Below are 20,436 nucleotides of genomic sequence, written 5' to 3'. Positions count from 1 at the left end.
TATAGGCATGTGGACTTTTCTAGTCTCCTCTCCAAGCGGTAATCATTGGGGGTTCTGTGACCAGTGTAAGCCGCGGCTTCGGACAGTCTTTAGTGCTGAATCCCCAAGGGCTCTCTGTAGACCCAGATGATCCAAAAGATAAGGTACGTTAGGTTAATAGTTAGAATAATGTTTTAGTTCTGAGAACGGTAATACTTTTGAACTTGTACAAATATTTTTAAAAGTAAGGGGAAACAGAAGAAGGAGTCACGCGGGTAGTGCTCATCTTCCTCGAAGGCTCAGACTTGGGTGTCTAAGTGTGTGTGGTTGTAACCAAGATGAGAAAAAAGGAGATATAGGTAGTATGTTTGAGGAAAGGAACTTGGATGTTTTGGCTCTGAGTGAAACGAAGCTCAAGGGTAAATGGGAAGAGTGGTTTGGGAATGTTTTGGGAGTAAAGTCTGGGGTTGGTGAGAGGACAAGAGCAAAGGAAGGAGTAGCACTACTCCTGAAACAGGAGTTGTGGGAGTATGTGATAGAGTGTAAGAAAGTTAACTCTAGATTGATATGGGTAAAACTGAAAGTTGATGGAGAGAGATGGGTGATTATTGATGCCTATGCACCTGGGCATGAGAAGAAAGATCATGAGAGGCAAGTATTTTGGGAGCAGCTGAGTGAATGCGTTAGCAGCTTTGATGCGTGAGACCGGGTTATAGTGATGGGTGATTTGAATGTAAAAGTGGCAGTTGAGGGAATAATTGGTGTACATGGGGTGTTCAGTGTTGTAAATGGAAATGGTGAAGAGCTTGTAGATTTGTGTGCTGAAAAAGGACTGGTTATTGGGAATACCTGGTTTAAAAAGAGAGATATACATAAGTATATATATGTAAGTAGGAGAGATGGCCAGAGAGCATTATTGGATTACGTGTTACTTGATAGGCGCGTGAAAGAGATTCATTTGGATGTTGATGTGCTGAGAGGTGCAACTGGAGGGATGTCTGATCATTATCTTGTGGAGGTGAAGGTTAAGATTTGTAGAGGTTTTCAGAAAAGAATTGAGAATGTTGGGGTGAAGAGAGTGGTGAGAGTAAGTGAGCTTGGGAAGGAGACTTGTGTGAGGAAGTACCAGGAGAGACTGAGTGCAGAATGGAAAAAGGTAAGAGCAAAGAATGTAAGGGGAGTGGGGGAGGAATGGGATGTATATAGGGAAGCAGTGATGGCTTGCGCAAAACATGCTTGTGGCATGAGAAGCGTGGGAGGTGGGCAGATTGGAAAGGGTAGTGAGTGGTGGGATGAAGAAGTAAGATTATTAGTGAAAGAGAAGAGGGAGGCATTTGGATGATTTTTGCAGGGAAATATTGCAGTGACTGGGAGATGTATAAAAGAAAGAGGCAAGAGGTCAAGAGAAAGGTGCAAGAGGTGAAAAAGAGGGCAAATGTGAGTTGGGGTGAGAGAGTATCATTAGATTTTAGGGAGAATAAAAGATGTTTTGAAAGGAGGTAAATAAAGTGCGTAATACAAGAGAACAAATGGGAACATCAGTGAAGGGGGCTAATGGGGAGGTAATAACAAGTAGTGGTGATGTGAGAGGGAGGAGTGAGTATTTTGAAGGTTTGTTGAATGTGTTAGATGATAGAGTGGCAGATATAGGGTGTTTTGGGCGAGATGGTGTGCAAAGTGAGAGGGTCAGAGAGAATGGTTTGGTAAACAGAGAAGAGGTAGTGAAAGACTTGTGGAAGATGAAAGCCAGCTAGGCGCCGGGTTTGGATGGTATTACAGTAGTATTTATTAAAAAAGGGGGTGACTGTGTTGTTAACTGGTTGGTGAGGATATTCAGTGTATGTATGGCTCATGGTGAAGTACCTGAGGATTGGCAGAATGCATGCATAGTGCCATTGTACAAAGGCAAAGGGGCTAAAGGTGAGTGTTCAAATTACAGGGGTGTAAGTTTGTTGAGTATTCCTGGGAAATTATGTGGCAGAGTATTGATTGAGAGGGTGAAGGAATGTACAGAGCATCAGACTAGGGAAGAGCAGTGTGGTTTCAGAAGTGGTAGAGGATATGTGGATCAGGTGTTTGCTTTGAAGAATGTATGTGAGAAATACTTAGAAAAACAGATGGATTTGTATGTAGCATTAATGGATCTGGAGAAGGCATATGATAGGGTTGATAGAGATGCTTTGTGGAAGGTATTAAGAGTATATGGTGTGGGAGGTAAGTTGCGAGAAGCAGTTAAAAGTTTTTACCAAGGATGTAAGGCATATGCATGAGTAGTAAGAGGGGAAAGTGATTGGTTCCCAGTGAATGTTGGTTTGCTGCTGGGGTGCATGATGTCTCCATGGTTGTTTAATTTGTTTATGGATGAGGTGGTTAGGGAGGTGAATGTAAGAGTTTTGGAAAGAGGGGTATGTATGCAGTCTGTTGTGGATGAGAGGGCTTGGGAAATGAGTCAGTTGTTGTTCGCTGATGATACAGCGCTGGTGGCTGATTCATGTGAGAAACTGCAGAAGTTGGCGACTGAATTTGGTAAAGTGTGTGAAAGAAGAAAGCTGAGAGTAATGTGAATAAGAGCAAGGTTATTAGGTTCAGTAGGGTTGAGGGACAAGCTAATTAGTAGGTAAGTTTGAATGGAGAAAAACTGGAGGAAGTGAAGTGTTTTAGATATCTGGGAGTGGATCTGGCAGTGGATGGAACCATGGAAGCGGAAGTGAATCATAGGGTGGGGGAGGGGGCGAAAATTCTGGGAGCCTTGAAGAATGTGTGGAAGTCGAGAACATTATCTCGGAAAGCAAAAATGGGTATGTTTGAAGGAATAGTGGTTCCAACAATGTTGTATGGTTGCGAGGCATGGGCTATGGATAGAGTTGTGCGCAGGAGGGTGGATGTGCTGGAAATGAGATGTTTGAGGACAATGTGTGGTGTGAGGTGGTTTGATCGAGTAAGTAATGTAAGGGTGAGAGAGATGTGTGGAAATAAAAAGAGTGTGGTTGAGAGAGCAGAAGAGGGTGTTTTGAAATGGTTTGGTCACATGGAGAGAATGAGTGAGGAAAGATTGACCAAGAGGATATATGTGTCAGAGGTGGAGGGAATGAGGAGAAGTGGGAGACCAAATTGGAGGTGGAAAGATAGAGTGAAAAAGATTTTGAGTGATTGGGGCCTGAACATGCAGGAGGGTGAAAGGCGTGCAAGGAATAGAGTGAATTGGAACGATATGGTATACCGGGGTCGACGTGCTGTCAGTGGATTGAACCAGGGCATGTGAAGCGTCTGGGGTAAACCATGCAAGGTGTGTGGGGCCTCGATGTGGAAAGGGAGCTGTGGTTTCGGTGCATTATTACATGACAGCTAGAGACTGAGTGTGAACGAATGGGGCCTTTGGTGTTTTTCCTAGCGCTACCTCGCACACATGAGGGGGGAGGGGGTTGTTATTACATGTGTGGCGAGGTGGCGATGGGAACAAATAAAGGCAGACAGTATGAATTATGTACATGTGTATATATGTATATGTCTGTGTGTGTATATATATGTGTACATTGAGATGTATAGGTATGTATATTGTGCGTGTGTGGACATGTATATATATACATGTGTATTGTGGGCGGGTTGGGCCATTCTTTTGTCTGTTTCCTTGCGCTACCTCGCTAACGCGGGAGACAGCGACAAAGCAAAATTGATAAATAGATAAATAAATACTATCTTTTCCTTTCATTACTTAATCAAACCACCTCACAACACATATAGTCCTGAAACGTTTCATTTCCAACTGGAAGACAACCAGTTTTATAGGCACTGAATCTGACTAATTCACATTTACCTCATTTCAATATATTGATAGCTCTTAATAGTTCTCTGAATTGTTTAAGGTTTAGAGCCACTTTTTCTTGGCGGTCACAAACTTTCCAATAAGATATTATAATTTGAGACATATGCAAGTATGATGTGTATCATTCATTAGGTTGTAACTCTATGTCTCCAGACTTTCAACGTGACTTGGTGGTGTCGACAAGTGGAACCACAGTCAGAGAACTACGAGACTGATAACAGTTCAAGAATTTTGGTGTACAACAAACACCCAGTATCAGCTTCACAATCTTCAGAGATCATGAATGGAGGAGGATGTTTCGGCAAGAGCCCAGGTCATTACAAGTTAATGTAAAATGAAAATATAATAATAATGGGAGTGAAGTTGTTTTTCATGTCAGGATATACATTCATTATTAGAGATCAGCAGATGAAGCAAAAAAAAGAGAAATTGCCAAAAATATCTTTTGATTGTATAATACCTGAGGTAAGTTAGGTCTTTGAATAACATATATTGCTGATATTACCCTAATATTACCTAATTTTCCAAAAGAAGGAACAGAGAAGAGGTCCAGGTGAGGATATTCCCTCAAAGGCCCAGTCCTCTGTTCTTAACGCTACCTCGCTATCGTGGGAAATAGCGAATAGTATAAAAAAAAAAAAAAAAAAAATTACCCTTAGTATTATAGTGCAACAATCACATCATCACATCATATATATATATATATATATATATATATATATATATATATATATATATATATATATATTCCAAAAAAGGCCCAGTCCTCTGTTCTTAACGCTACCTCGCTAACGCGGGAAATGGCAAATAGTTTGAAAAAAAAAAAAAATACATGAATGCGCGTACACATACATATGCATATGTATACATATCAACATACACATATATACATGCATATACATACATATACACAAGCATATATACATATGTACATATTCTTACTTTCTTGCCCTCATTTATTCCTGGTTTCACCCTGCCCCACAGGACACACCACTACCCCCTGCTTCAGCGAGGTAGTGCCTGAAAAACAGACAAAAATGGCCACATTCGTTCACCCTCATTCTCTTGCTGTCATGTGTAACGCAAAGAAACACAGCTCCCTATCCACATCCAGGCCCCACAGAACATTCCATGGTTTACCCTTTACGTTTCGCATGCCCTGGTTCAGTCCATTGACAGCATGTCGACCCCAGTACACCAATTCATTCCAATTCGCTCTATTCCTTGCACACCTTTCACCCTCCTGGATGTTCAGGCCCTGATTGCTCAAAATCTTTTTCACTTCATCCTTCCACCTCCAATTTGGTCTCCTGCTTCTCCTTGTTCCCTTCATCTCTGACATATATATCCTATTTGTCAACCTTTCCTCACTCATTCTCTCCATATGTCCAAACCATTTCAACTCACCCTCTTCTGCTTTCTCAACCACTTTCTTTATTACCACACATCCCTCTTACCCTTTCATTACTTACTTGATCAAACCACCTCACACCACATATTGTCCTCAGATATTTAATTTACAACACATCCACCCTCCTCCATACAACCCTGTCTATGACCCATGCCTCACAGCCATATAATATTGTTGGAACTACTTTTCCTTCAAACATACCCATTTTTGCTCCGAGATAATGTTCTCTCCCTCCACACATTCTTCATCGCTCCCAAACTTTTATCCCCTCTCCCACCCTGTGATTCACTTCTGCTTCCATGGTTCCATTTGCTGCCAAGTCCACTCCCAGATATCTAAAACACTTCATTTCCTCCAATTTTTCTCCATTCAGATTTACATCCCAACGAACTTGTCCCACAACCCTGATGTACCTGATAACCTTGCTCTTATTTGCATGTACTCTCAACTTTCTCCTCTTACACTCTTTTCCAAACTCAGTCATCAATTTCTGCAGTTCCTTGCTCAAATCAGCCTTCAGGGCTGTATCATTGATGAACAAATGACTTACTTCCCACGCCCTCTCATCCCTAGCAGACTGCATACTCACCTGTCTCTACAATACTCTTCCATTTTCCTCCCTAACTACCCCATCCATAAACAAATTATAAAACCATGGGAACATCACACCTCCTTGCCACAGACCGACCTTCACTGGGGAACCAGTCACTCTCCTCTCTTCCGACTCATACACATGCCTTACATCCTTGATTAAAAACTTTTCACTGCTTCTAGCAACTTACCTCCCATACCATATACTCTTAAGACCTTCCACATAGCATTTCTATCAATGCTGTCATATGCCTTCTCCAGGTCCTTAAATGCTACATACAAATTCCTATGTTTTTTAAGTATTTCTTACACACATTCTTCAAAGCAAACACCTGATCCACACATCCTTTCCACTTCTGAAACTACACAGTTCCTCCCTAGTCTGATGCTTTGTGCATGCCTTGACCCTCTCAGTCAATACCCTCCCATACAATTTTCCAGGAATACTCAACAAACTTATGCCTCTGTAGTTCGAACACTCACCTTTAACCCCTTTGCCTTTGTAGAGTGACACTATACATGCATTCTGCCAATCCTCAGGCACTTCACCATGATCCATGCATACATTGAATATCCTCACCAACCAGTCAACAACACAGTCACCCTCTTTCTTGGTAATTCATCTGCAATACCATACAAACATGCTGACTTCCTGGATTTCATCTTCCCCGAGGCTTTCATTGCCACTTCTCTCTTAAATAAACCATTCTCCTTGACCCTCTCACTTTGCACACAACCCCATCCAAAGCAATCTACATTTGCAACTCTATCATCAAACACATTCAACAAACCTTCAAAAGACTCGCTTCATCACTACCTGTTATCATTCCCCTTTGTCCCCTTCTCCGATGTTGCCATTTGTTCTCTTGTCTTACGCCCATTATTTACCTCCTTCCAAAACATCTTTATATTCTCCTTAAAGTTTAATGATACTCTCCAACCCAACTCTCATTTGCCATATTTTTCAACCCTTGCACTTTTCTCTTGATATCCTGCTGCTTTCTTTTATGCATCTCCCAGTCATTTGCACTCCTTCCTTGTAAGTATCTTTCAATTGCATCTCTTTTCTCTTTCAATAACAACTTTACTTCTTCCTAACACTCTACCCTTTCTAATCTGCCCACCTCCCACCTTACTCATGCCACATGCATCTTTTGCACATGTCATCACTGCTTCCCTAAATACATCCCATTCCTCACCCACTCCCCTCACATCATTTGCTTTCACCTATTGCCATTCTACACTAGATCTCTTCTTGGTCTTAATTGAAATATAAAGAGGGGAAAGAGAAGATAAGGAAACATGTATACAAATGTTGGGGGAGTGAAAAGCCTGTCTTTTAAAATGTCCCAGGTCATAGTTATTGGGAAAGACATTATTGTTATTATTGTTATACTTTATACCACTTCCTCCAGTTTTTCCTCCATTCAAACTTACCTCCCAATTAACTTGACCCTCAACCCTACTGTACCTAATAACCTTACTCTTATTCACATTTACTCTCAGCTTTCTTCTTTCACACACTTTACCAAACTCGTCACCAACTTCTGCAGTTTCTCATAAGAATCAACCACCAGTGCTGTATCATCAGCGAACAACAACTGACTCATTTCCCAAGCTCTCTCATCCACGACAGAGGGGCAAGTATGCAGTCTGTTGTGGATGAGAGAGCTTGGGAAGTGAGTCAATTGTTCACTGATGATACAGCGCTGGTGGCTGATTCTTGTGAGAAACTGCAGAAGCTGGTGACTGAGTTTGGTAAAGTGTGTGAAAGAAGAAAGCTGAGAGTAAATGTGAATAAGAGTAAGGTTATTAGGTACAGTAGGGTTGAGGGTCAAGTTAATTGGGAGGTAAGTTTGAATGGAGAAAATCTGGAGGAAGTGAAGTGTTTTAGATATCTGGGAGTGGATTTGGCAGTGGATGGAACCATGGAAGCGGAAGTGAATCATAGGGTGGGGGAGGGGGCGAAAATTCTGGGAGAATTGAAGAATGTGTGGAAGTCGAGAACATTATCTCGGAAAGCAAAAATGGGTATGTTTGAAGGAATAGTGGTACCAACAATGTTATATGGTTGTGAGGCGTGGGCTATGGATAGAGTTGTGCGGAGGAGGATGGATGTGCTGGAAATGAGATGTTTGAGGACAATATGTGATGTGAGGTGGTTTGATCGAGTAAGTAATGATAGGGTAAGAGAGACGTGTGGTTGAGAGAGCAGAGGAGGGTGTTTTGAAATGATTTGGTCACATGGACAGAATAAGTGAGGAAAGATTGACCAAGAGGATATATGTGTCAGAGGTGGAGGGAACAAGAAATGGGAGACCTAATTGGAGGTGGAAAGATGGAGTGAAAAAGATTTTGAGTGATTGGGGCCTGAACATGCAGAAGGGTGAAAGGTATGCAAGGAATAGAGTGAATTGGATTGATGTGGTATACCGGGGTTGACGTGCTGTCATTGGATTGAACCAGGGCATGTGAAGCGTCTGGGGGTAAACCATGGAAAGATGTGTGGGGCCTGGATGTGGAGAGGGAGCTGTGGTTTCGGTGCATTATTACATGACAGCTAGAGACTGAGTGTGAACGAATGTGGCCTTTGTTGTCCTTTCTTAGCACTATCTCGCACATATGAGGGGGAGGAGGTTGTTATTCCATGTGTGGCGAGGTGGCGATGGGAATGAATAAAGGCAGACAGTATGAATTATGTACATGTGTATATATGTATATGTTTGTGTGTGTATATATATGTATAGATTGAGATGTATAGGTATGTATATGTGCTGTGTGTGGATGTGTATGTATATACATGTGTATGTTGGTGGGCTGGGCCATTCTTTTTTCTGTTTCCTTGCGCTACCTCGCTAACGTGGGAGACAGTGACAAAGCAAAATAAATAAATAAATAAATACTTTATACCATACTTTACTCATGCTCTCACACCCATCATTCTTTTCGAAGCAAAAGTTTCACCGCTATTGAACCTTCCTTTCCAATCATAAAGGGTAATTAAATTTCCTTCTTTAAGGATGTCTTTTGATTTTCTCTCCTGATTTTTATTTCTAGATTTCACATTCCATTCTATTATGCTTACATGATATACCTGCCTTAAGGGATTGCGGTAACACTGTTCTTTATCTGAGACTGAATGTAATTGTACTATGGGCCCTCCCCAAACCATTTCCTTGCCCCTTTTGACGTACAAAGATATTTTCTTTTTGTTTTTCAATTTAGTGTCCAGTTTGTTAAGAATTTTACTAACTTTAAATTGTGTAAGGATTGTTTTGATTTGTGCTCTTGGATATTTATGCTGATTGGAATATTCATGAGCGCATGTATTTTCTGTTACCATAAGCATTCTGAATTAATAGAATTATCCAAAGCCTGTTGCATTATTTACCGGTATTATAGAAATCCATGGTAGGCATTAAGCATTACCATATCTTGATTCATTATTTACAGGTACTTTAGAGATGTTTGGTGGGCATCTGACATTAACCATGGCATGTTTCATTACTTGCAGGTACTTTAGAGATTTATGGTGGATATTTAGAATTAGATACTTCAAGCTTTGTGGAGCCTAATGCAGTTTATGAGATAAAGGTCCGCATCAGTAAGGATACAAGAGAGAGCTATGCAGGAGTAGAGGTCACCATTACCCAGCATCCGCCACCCAACATTCAAATCAAGTGAGTTGTGCAGATCTATCATTACTTTCTAATATATCACAAATGGCTTTATCATTAGAATTACACTGAGAGTAAAAATTTTACTTGGATGTTTGAAATATATCTTGTACTTGATTACATATTTTTACATACAAGGATATGATTATATCGTCATGAAACCCATTGCTTAACCTCTTTGGTCTTACAGTTTCTTGAAATCTTTGATAGTGACTGTGTTTACTTTCTTCACCACATAGTTGTGAGTCTGGTTTAAAAAGAGGGACATACAGGTTCACCACCGAATTTCCAGCAACTGATGGTTCGGCACCTCCTTTCGTCCAGACAGAATTACTTGAGGAAACTTGAAATTACAGCGGCCACCAGACTAGTTTACTGGGTGGCCACAGATGACGTTGTGTGTAGGGTGCACTTATTTACATTCTTTACACTGCACTTGTTGGTGGTGGTACCGCAGTTCTGTGAGATCCTTAGCTTATTTTGCTTAAATTTAACCCCTAGCTATGGCTTCTAAGACATGTGAGAGTGTCAGTTGTGGTCAGAAGAACTGTTGAAAAAAATGGACTGTGGTGTTTCAGTGCGTAAGCTGTGTGACATCTACAGTATTGGTTCATCAACTGTTTATGATAAAAAGAAGCAAAGGGAGAAAATATTGAAATTCTATGCAGACAGCGATTCCAAGAAGCAAATGACGATTAGAAAAACTATGAAAGATGGTAAGAGTACTAAGCATGATCGAGTGATGATGGAATGGTTTCGACAGCGTTGGAGTGATGGAGTGGACTTGTCAGGTAGCATGATAATGGACCAGGCTGAGTTGTTCCTTAAAGAACTTAACTTATAACATGAGCATGACTATAGTGAAGTTTGGCTTCAAAGATTCAAGAAGCATCATGGAATTTCCATGAATAAAGTTTGCAGAGAAAAACAGTCTGCGAACCATGAAGGAGCTGCTGAGTATGTGGACAAATTTGCAAAACTTGTAGCTGGTGAACACCTCAGTCCTGAGCAGGTATATAATGCAGACGAAAGTGCATTATTCTGGCAATGCACGCCTAGGAAAACACTTAAAAACAGAAGACAAAGAAGACCCCACAGGATTCAAACAATCGAAGGACAGACTTAATATCTTAGGTTGCTCAAGCATTTCATATTTGTTTAGTTCAAATTTCTAGGAGTCCATGATATACTTTAGACACATGGGAGATGTATAATTAGTGGGTTATATGTGTTGATGAATTATTATTACATGATCACGGTTGGTCCGGCAAAATGGTTAATTTGGTAAGGCTTTGGAACTAAGAGTGCCAGAAAATTGGTGCTGTACCTGTACTTGAATATACGTGGGTGAGTGGAAGATGATCACCATACATTATTAGATTACATATGATTGATAGGCTTACGAAAGAGACTCTTGGATGTAAATGTGCTGAGAAGGGTAGCTGTTAGGATTTCTGATTGTTGTCTGGTGGAGGCAAGGTTGAAGATTTATAGAGGTTTTAGGAAAAGAGAAAATGGTGTGAGTGAGCAGAGGGCGGTGAAATTAATGAGCTTGGAAAAAGAGTGAGTGCAGATTGGCCAAAGGTGAGAGTAAATAAAGCAAGGGGAGTGTATGAGGAATGGGAGGTACTTAGGAAAGTTGTGCTGGCTTGTGCAAGAAAAGTGTGTGGCATGCGGAATGTTGGAGGTGGGCATGTAAGAAAGGGCAGTGAGTTGTGGGATGACGAAGTAAGGTTATTAGTGAAAGAGAAAAGAGAGATTTATGAACAGTACTTCTAGGGACAGAGTGCGAATGATTTGGAGATGTACAAGAGAAAGCAGCAGGAGGTCAAGAGGAAGGTGCAATCTGAAAAAGAGTGCAAATGAGAGTTAGATGGGTGAGTATCAGGAAACTTCAAGGAGAATAAGGTGTTTTGGAAGGTTAATACTGCGAGTAAAACGAGACCACATGGGAACATTGGTGAAAGATGCAAATGGGGAAGTGGTAGTAGGCAGTGCCATCATTGGGTCCTCTGACCATAGTCTTATTTTTATTCTGATTAGGTACACCTGTTTCCCCCACCCCCCACCCCCCTACTTTGAAACACCAACTCTGGTGCTTTAGGAGGATTCAACAGTTATCCCTTTGCAACTTCCATATTGACTTTCCTTGGGATGGATACTGCTGCTCTAGTGTGGATGATTAGTATTGTGCTAAATGCATATCAGAGGCAATCTTGGATGGGATGGAGTCTTACTTCCCATCTCCTTCAAAATGATTTTCTCCTCAATCATGGTTTGATTGCTTCTGCTCTGATACCTTTCACATCAGGGATTTTGCATACTAGATAGTGAAACTCTTCCCTTCTCCAAAGCCCACTCCACTTTCGTTTCTGCTTGCAATCATCGCAAAGCTGTTCCTTGATAAGCCAAGCACATTTTCATTAAAAGATATTGCACTGAGTTGAAATCTTCTGCTGATAAAGCCTCTCGGTCTTTGACCGAAGGCATCACCAACAAATTCTATAATTTAACCTTTCCTCTTCTTTTCTGACCTGATTATTCTATGCTGACTCTTCACCTGATAAAGCCACTCTTTGGTGCCTTGTTTTCCTCTAACTCGACTTTGGATGATTCAATTTCTAATTCTATAACCTCCAGCTCCTTCCACTGAACCTATATCATTTCCTTTACCTGCCTTATATGGGTTCTTCCAGATACTCTCCCACTTCAGATGGATGATGTATGGCTCAGATGGCATACCTTCTTGGGTTGTAAGGAAATGTGCCTCTGAGTTAACACCAATACTCACTTCCCTTCTTTGCTTCTGTGTAGCAGACATTCTCTTCTGCTTGGAAGCATTCCATGGTACAGCCCATCACTGAGAAAGGAGACTGCTGTAACCCTTCAGCCAATAGGTCTTCTTTTTTCTATCTCCAGAGTCTTTGAAACTTGTAAACTCTCACTTTTGCAAATACTTGGAATCCCATTTCCTTCTTTCAAGATACCAGAATTGATTTTGCAGAGCTAGGTGTTCTGGTGATCTTTTGTCCTATATGACTCACCTTTGGTCTTCTTTTCTCAGGGATTTTAGTGAAATTGTTGTGATAGCCCTGAACACCTCCAAAGCATTTGTCTTACTTCAACTCACTTTTCCTCCCCTCCTCCCTTTAAAACTTATCTTATTATATTCTCATAGTGATCATATTTCCTCTCAGTTTGGACCCATGTAGCATTTCAGAGTGGAGAAACAATAACTTTGTAAAGCTGAATAGTGCTAATATGATGTTTCTCCTGTATCTCTTTCTAAGATTGATTTGTTTCTCTCCATCCAATTTCAAAACACCACAGTAGCAACGTTCCTTAGGGTTCTGTTTTACCGCTTACTTTTTCTTCTCAATAAATGATCTGCTCTCTTCTATTTCTAGCACAGTCCACTCTAATGTTGATCATTCCACTTTACATACTACAACTTACTTTCCTCCCATTCTACCTTCAGTACTTATTTTTTTTCTCAGTTTATACCTGTGCAGCATTTCAGAGTGGAGAAGCAGTAACATTGTAAAATTTGATAGTGTTGAAATGATATTCCTCCCCCTGTCTCTAAGATTCCTTTGTTTCTCTCTGTGCAATTTCAAAACACCATAGTTTAAACCTGTAAAGACATAAACATGTTAGGCATAACCATATCCCCCACTATGTCCTGGAAACCATATATAATCAATATTACAAGGTCTGATTCCCAAAAGCTTGGATGTCATATAGGTGCCATGATTATTTTTCTTGTGAGCAGCTATTTCATATCTACATGGATTGTATTCACCTAAGTTTGGAATACTGCTCACACATATGGGGTAGTACATCCTCCACCTCTCAGTTAACTAGATTGGAATCACAAGTCTTTTGCCTCATTAATTCTCTTGGCATCACTTCTCTTCAACCTTTCCTTTCCCCCACCACAATGTTGTTGCTTGCTTTCTATTCTCCAGATATTATTTTGCCCATTGTTCTTGTGAGTTGTCTGCATGTGTCCCCACCTGCATGGTTTGTGCCTGTGGCATGCATTTGGCTGATGCTTTCCACAGTTTCTGTGTGTAGTGTGGAGTCTGGCCACAAAAGGATTATCTGTTATGATACCTCCTCCTTTCCTTGAGTAGCTAAGTTGTGGAATTCCTCTCTTCTGTTTTTCCCTCTTCATATAAACTTTTTTTCTTTTAGAATCTGGTCTACAAACATCTGTTAATTTCTTTCACCTTAGATGGTCTTGATTGAGGAACATGTTTTGCCTTAGCCATGTTGGTCACATTTAAAAAGAAAGAGTCAACAATACATATAACCCTTCCAGTAGATATGTTAAGGTTATTTTTCCATAAAGTGTTCCCATGCTGGATACTGAGATTTTGACATACTTCACGGAGAACAATTTGTTTCTAAGGTCCACTTTACAGTTGAGTGTTCTTGTTATATTTTGTAAGAAAAAGTAAGCTTACTGCCAACTCTACCCAGTGCCATGCTTATTTACAGTGACACTGAACAACTAACCACTGAAATTATTTGACTTTTGTCTTCTCAAGAACCAATTCTCCCAGCCAGATCAAGTGACTTCTTTGGTTAGGGTAGGATGGTGAGGCTAGGTGATCATTTGATTTCATTATCTTAACCTGAAGTAACCTAGGAAGTAACAAGTTTCTCTTTCCAAAAGATTTTGGTAGTTAATCAGTTAGCATTGGTGTAAACAAACCATGCAGCTGAACTATGTTGAGACCAGCTGGAGGTGTGATGCAGTAATGAGTCAGGTTTTGGTAAGGAATATAACAATGACACTCAACTACAAGGTGATTCCTCTCTCACATTGATTTTCCTGCAAAAGTAGACCTTAGAAACAAATTATTCTCAGTGAAGTAAGTTGAAATCTTAGTATTAAGCATCAGAAACTTTTCTGAAAAACAATATATATCAGTTATTGCAGTGCATTAAATATTGTCATGCAGAATTGCATCATGATTATGAATTGTATATTTTCATTGTAGAAATGGCTGCAACAAGGTATACAAATGCACTAGAAGTATTATCAGAGCAAGGCTGGATAGTTGGGATGTGGTAGATGGGAATGGCGGTGATGGACATTGCCAACCAGATAGGATAGAGTTGGCCAATGATCCGAGAGTTGACTTCTTAATAGCAGGCAAAAGGCTCCCCAGAAAGTCATCTTCAGAGTGGCAGCTTGTGCATTACAGCACCCAGGACAAATATGAAGATAGTAAGGGCTGCACAGGAGAATACAGTGACATCAGCAGTGCAGTTACACTGACATCTCATCACCATGAGGGTGCCTTCCTATGAGTGGAATTCAATTGTACATGCTAACACACAAGGACTGCCTAACACCACGGCTAGGTTTTGGAAGAATGTCAGAGATCAGAATTATACATCTGTAGAGGCCTGATTAAGGCAGTTCTGGAGACCTTGGGGCACATGCTATCAGGGAGTGGAGGATAAATGGCAGGTTAACTATGTCCCTCTGAGGATGGATGTGGGCATGTAGCCTTGGAGAGTTAATGAAAATCAAGGGAAAATTGAGCGGGGATCAATTCCTTGGAATATAGTGGAAATCGAAGGAAAGTTGAGCAGGGAACAATACCTTGAAATATAAGAGGACATTCATCTGTCAACTGTTCATGCTATAGCAATTTCTTCTGACACCATCAGTCTAGTCCGGGACAAAAGTCTCATCCACACCAGGCTGATAATGAGGGAATGGCTGTAGCTATAGTTACAGTTGAAAAAAATAAGAGCCTGGATTAACTTTCAAAGGGATGTGATCTCAGTCCAGTTGAACACCTATCAACCATGAATTTTTGGGAGTGGAATTTTGGGGAGCATTGCAACCATCAAGCAGTTGAAAACAAAGCATATGAAGTATGGCAGAATGTGTGGTAGTAACCAGACCTTTGCATGAATATTGTTCAGTCAATCCTTAGGCAGTTGAATGAAATCATCGAAGTACAAAGGCACTGAATGTCATATGATTATTTTTGTTGATATTATGTTATATTGAGATATGTTGATCATGTATGTAAAGAATTGATTCTTTACCATGGCTTTTGATATATGTTCATGCTACCAGAGTTTGATTATGAGCTTTTGTTCAATAAGAAATTACCTGTGCAATAACTATGAATCCTAGAATCTAACATGTTGAGTAAAATGTAGATGTGCACTGCACTGCACTCTATAGAGATGGTACTACGAAAATCAGATTTAAGTGCAGTTTGTCATCCACTTTGTTCATTAAGAAATTACCAATGCAGTAACTATAAATTCTAGAATCTAACACATTGAATAAGATGAAGATGTGCACTATGAATATCAGATTTAAGTGCAGTTTTTCAGCTACTCTTGAGCACCTCTATTAATGAAGTATGTTATAAAACATCTTGGGGAATGAAAGTTTGGAAATACTTCTGAGGACTATGCCCACAAGCTAGCTCATTACAGGAAGGTAGGTTATTAGGTATTTTGACTGAAAAATCTCAAAAAAACTCCACATCAGAACAATAACAGAGCTGAAAGATATACAATGTATTCAACAAGAAAATAGGTAGAATTTCACAGGTGGAAGATAATTAACTAACAGCCCAGCATTGCTCAGATCATGCTGCAGCACCCAAAACTCTGCTTTTATATTCTTTTTTTTACTTCGTCGCTGTCTCCCGCGTTAGCGAGGTAGCACAAGGAAGCACACGAAAGAATGGCCCAACCCACCCTCATATACATGTATATACATACAGGTCTACACACGCACCCTCCCCTCCTTGTATTTTAACTTTCTAAAAGGGGAAACAGAAGAAGGAGTCATGCAGGGAGTGCTCATCCTCCTCGAAGGCTCAGATTAAGGTGTCTAAATGTGTGTGGATGTAACCAAGATGAGAAAAAAGGAGAGATATGTAGTATGTTTGAGGAAAGGAACCTGGATGTTTTGGCTCTGAGTGAAACGAAGCTCAAAGGTAAAGGGGAAGAGTGGTTTGGGAATGTCTTGGGAGTAAAGTCAGGGGTTAGTGAGAGGACAAGAGCAAGGGAAGGAGTAGCACTACTCCTGAAACAGGAGTCGTGGGAGTATGTGATAGAGTGTAAGAAAGTAAACTCTAGATTGATATGGGTAAAACTGAAAGTTGATGGAAAGAGATGGGTGATTATTGGTGCATATGCACTTGGGCATGAGAAGAAAGATCATGAGAGGCAAGTGTTTTGGGAGCAGCTGAATGAGTGTGTTAGTGGTTTTGATGCAGGAGATGGGTGATTTGAATGCAAAGGTGAGTAATGTGGCAGTTCAGGGAATAATTGGTATACATGGGGTGTTCAGTGTTGTAAATGGAAATGGTGAAGAGCTTGTAGATTTATGTGCTGAAAAAGGACTGGTGATTGGGAATACCTGGTTTAAAAAGCGAGACATACATAAGTATACGTATGTAAGTAGGAGAGATGGCCAGAGCGCGTTATTGGATTATGTGTTAATTGATAGGCGCTCGAGAGACTTTTGGATGTTAATGTGCTGAGAGGTGCAAGTGGAGGGATGTCTGATCATTATCTTGTGGAGGCGAAGGTGAAGATTTGTAGAGGTTTTCAGAAAAGAAGAGAGAATGTTGGGGTGAAGAGAGTGGTGAGAGTAAGTGAGCTTGGGAAGGAGACTTGTGTGAGGAAGTACCAGGAGAGACTGAGTACAGAATGGAAAAAGGTGAGAACAAAGGAGGTAAGGGGAGTGGGGGAGGAATGGGATGTATTTAGGGAAGCTGTGATGGCTTGTGCAAAAGATGCTTGTGGCATGAGAAGCATGGGAGGTGGGCAGATTAGAAAGGGTAGTGAGTGGTGGGATGAAGAAGTAAGATTATTATTGAAAGAGAAGAGAGAGGCATTTGAACGATTTTTGCAGGGGAATAATGCAAATGAGTGGGAGATGTATAAAAGAAAGAGGCAGGAGGTCAAGAGAAAGGTGCAAGAGGTGAGAAAGAGGGCAAATGAGAGTTGGGGTGAGAGAGTATCATTAAATTTTAGAGAGAATAAAAAGATGTTTTAAAAAGTGTTTTAGATGTCTGGGAGTGGATTTGGCAGTGGATGAAACCATGGAAGCGGAAGTGAATCATAGGGTGGGGGAGGGGGCGAAAATTCTGGGAGCCTTGAAGAATGTGTGGAAGGCGAGAACATTATCTCGGAAAGCAAAAATTGGTATGTTTGCAGGAATAGTGGTTCCAACAATGTTGTACGGTTGTGAGGCGTGGGCTATGGATAGAGTTGTGCGGAGGAGGGTGGATGTGCTGGAAATGAGATGTTTGAGGACAGTATGTGGTGTGAGGTGGTTTGATCGAGTAAGTAATAGTAGGGTAAGAGAGATTTGTGGTAATAAAAAGAGTGTGGTTGAGAGAGCAGAAGAGGGTGTTTTGAAATGGTTTGGTCACATGGAGAGAATGAGTGAGGAAAGATTGACCAAGAGGATATATGTGTCAGAGGTGGAGGGAACGAGGAGAAGTGGGAGACCAAATTGGAGGTGGAAGGATGGAGTGAAAGTGATCGGGGCCTGAACATGCAGGAGGGTGAAAAGTGTGCAAGGAATAGAGTGAATTGGAACGATGTGGTATACTGGGGTCGACATGCTGTCAATGGATTGAACCAGAGCATGTGAAGCGTCTGGGGTAAACCATGGAAAGTTGTGTGGGGCCTGGATGTGGAAAGGGAGCTGTGGTTTCAGTGCATAATTACATAACAGCTAGAGACTGAGTGTGAAAGAATGTGGCCTTTGTTGTCTTTTCCTAGTGCTACCTTGCACACATGAGGGGCGAGGGGGTTGTTATTTCATGTGTGGCGAGGTGGCGATGGGAATGAATAAAGGCAGACAGTATGAATTATGTACATGTGTATATATGTATATGTCTGTGTGTGTATATATATGTATATGTTGAGATGTATAGGTATGTATATTTGCGTGTGTGGACGTGTATGTGGGTGGGTTGGGCCATTCTTTCGTCTGTTCTCTTGTTCTACCTCAATAACGCGGGAGACAGCGACAAAGCAAAATAAATAAATAATAAATATATATATACATACACAGACATATACACACATACACATGCACATAATTCATACTTGCTGCCTTTATTCATTCCTGTCACCACCCCGCCGCACATGAAATAACATACCCCCTATCCCGTGAGGTAGCACTCAGAAAGGACAAAAGGCCACATTCGTTTACACTCAGTCTCTAGCTGTCATGTGTAATGCACCAAAACCGCAGCTCCCTTTCCACATCCAGGCCCCACAAAACTTTTTATGTATGCTAGTGATATAATGTCCAACTTCCAAAGGCCAGTGTGGAGATGAACCTATCAAAGATACCATGATAGTATTAGATACACAGCTTTATGTGCAGCACATAGGAACACTCACAAACACACACACACTACCACCACCCGAGCAGCATTAGAGAGAAGGAGGGGGAGGGAGAAGGCAGAAAAGGAAAAGCATTCACTTGTAATCAGAGGAAATGTATTCACCCAAGAGGTTCAAGGACAGTAAGGACTTTATGTTGTGTTAAGAGGATCTATGCCTTTTTCAGTTATTGTATTTTCACATTCTGTTGCCCACTCACCCCAACAGGGCATTCTTTACCATCTCCCATTCTCAGTGGAGTAGAATCTCCCTCTCCCCTTCCCCAGAGCCAACCTTCGCAGTCATATACCCTCATCTCTACCAATTATTCTCCCACCCCATGCATGACACCTCCCCACCCTACTCAATACAGCACCATCTAAGGATTAAAATTCAAATCAGATGTGGTAGTGAGTCAGGGTTCAAAAGTCATTCCAGCAGCTCGACATGACTAGGGGAGAAGTTGACATTTGTTCGTGACATTCCTCTTACTTATTTAGAGAAAGATTTTAGAAGAGATATAGGAGAGAGGATGCAATGAAAGCATTTTAAGTATGGAGGCAGTATGAATAGAGACAGGTTTGAGTCAATGAATCAACTAATTTTGTAATTTGAAAATGTAATAGGTAATGGGTTGAGGATGTGTGTATGTGATGGAGCCTGTATAAACCAGATCCACCTAGCTAATCTGGGATTGGACTAATGATGGACAAAAGATATTGAAATCCTGTCCTTGATAAAGGAGCTGATGGAGTTTGTTAGGAAAGACATGAGAAGGTAAAGGGTCTTGAAGTTCAGTGATGGTGGGAAAGAAACACACATCTCATTTCTCTGCCCCTGAGCTGCTAGTTGCCATATAGAAATCACATATGATGGCTTACAAAGTACTGGTTAATCTAATGGAGGAGGCTTGCAAGTAGCCAGCTCTTAGGAGCAAAAACTGTTGTGAGTTGAATGAAGGAGGGAAAAAAAATAGGTAACAGCAGTTCGACACAGGAAGAGTGGGTCAAGTTTCGAGGTGATGTTTTTCTTTTGCTGCCAACATTGCATAGGCAAAAGGATTTCCCAGTCATTGCCATCTGAGATGAAAGGTAAGATAATGAATATGAAAAGGAAGAACAGCAGAAATCAGTTTAAGCTTTTTATATAATTCTTGACTCAACGTTTAATGGTGGAAAGTATATAGGAAGAGTGAAAGACAAAAGAAAGAAGAAAATCCACAGCTTCACTCTAAGTAGAAAGATGGGGTATCATGTGGCTGATGTCTACAAAGAAAATAAAGGAAACAGTAACCAGTTACACGACATGGGTCCAGGTCTTGGTATCTGAGACATGGATAGCTCACAGAAGTGGTGGCCAAAATGATACCTGCAGGAAAGAAAAAAGGAATCAGTATTATGGTAGATTGAAATAGAAGGTTGAGCACAGAGGTGTTAGTAAGGCTGTTGTCTTTTATATCAGTCTGGTTAAGAGAAAGTTGGAAGAGCCATTTCAGTTATCCAGGCAGTACTCCAAACTAGGGCAGATGAGACCCATGCAGAGATGGGATTGCTGCA

General features: G+C 40.9%; 1 protein-coding gene across 1 annotated transcript in view; it reads left to right on the top strand.

Annotated features, from left to right (window-relative positions):
• The window catches only part of LOC139747270 (polycystin family receptor for egg jelly-like), a 113,256-nt gene that overhangs the window by 32,525 nt on the left and 60,295 nt on the right, over window positions 1-20,436 (top strand). The window contains exons 6-8 of the mRNA XM_071659366.1: window positions 24-143; window positions 3,956-4,115; window positions 9,319-9,484. Of these exons, the coding sequence (XP_071515467.1) occupies window positions 24-143; window positions 3,956-4,115; window positions 9,319-9,484 (446 nt within the window). The remainder of the gene's footprint in view (window positions 1-23; window positions 144-3,955; window positions 4,116-9,318; window positions 9,485-20,436) is intronic.

Source organism: Panulirus ornatus, chromosome 68 (assembly GCF_036320965.1).
Source record: "Panulirus ornatus isolate Po-2019 chromosome 68, ASM3632096v1, whole genome shotgun sequence".
NCBI classification, from domain to species: domain Eukaryota; kingdom Metazoa; phylum Arthropoda; class Malacostraca; order Decapoda; family Palinuridae; genus Panulirus; species Panulirus ornatus.
This window is presented reverse-complemented; position numbering and strand designations above follow the sequence as displayed.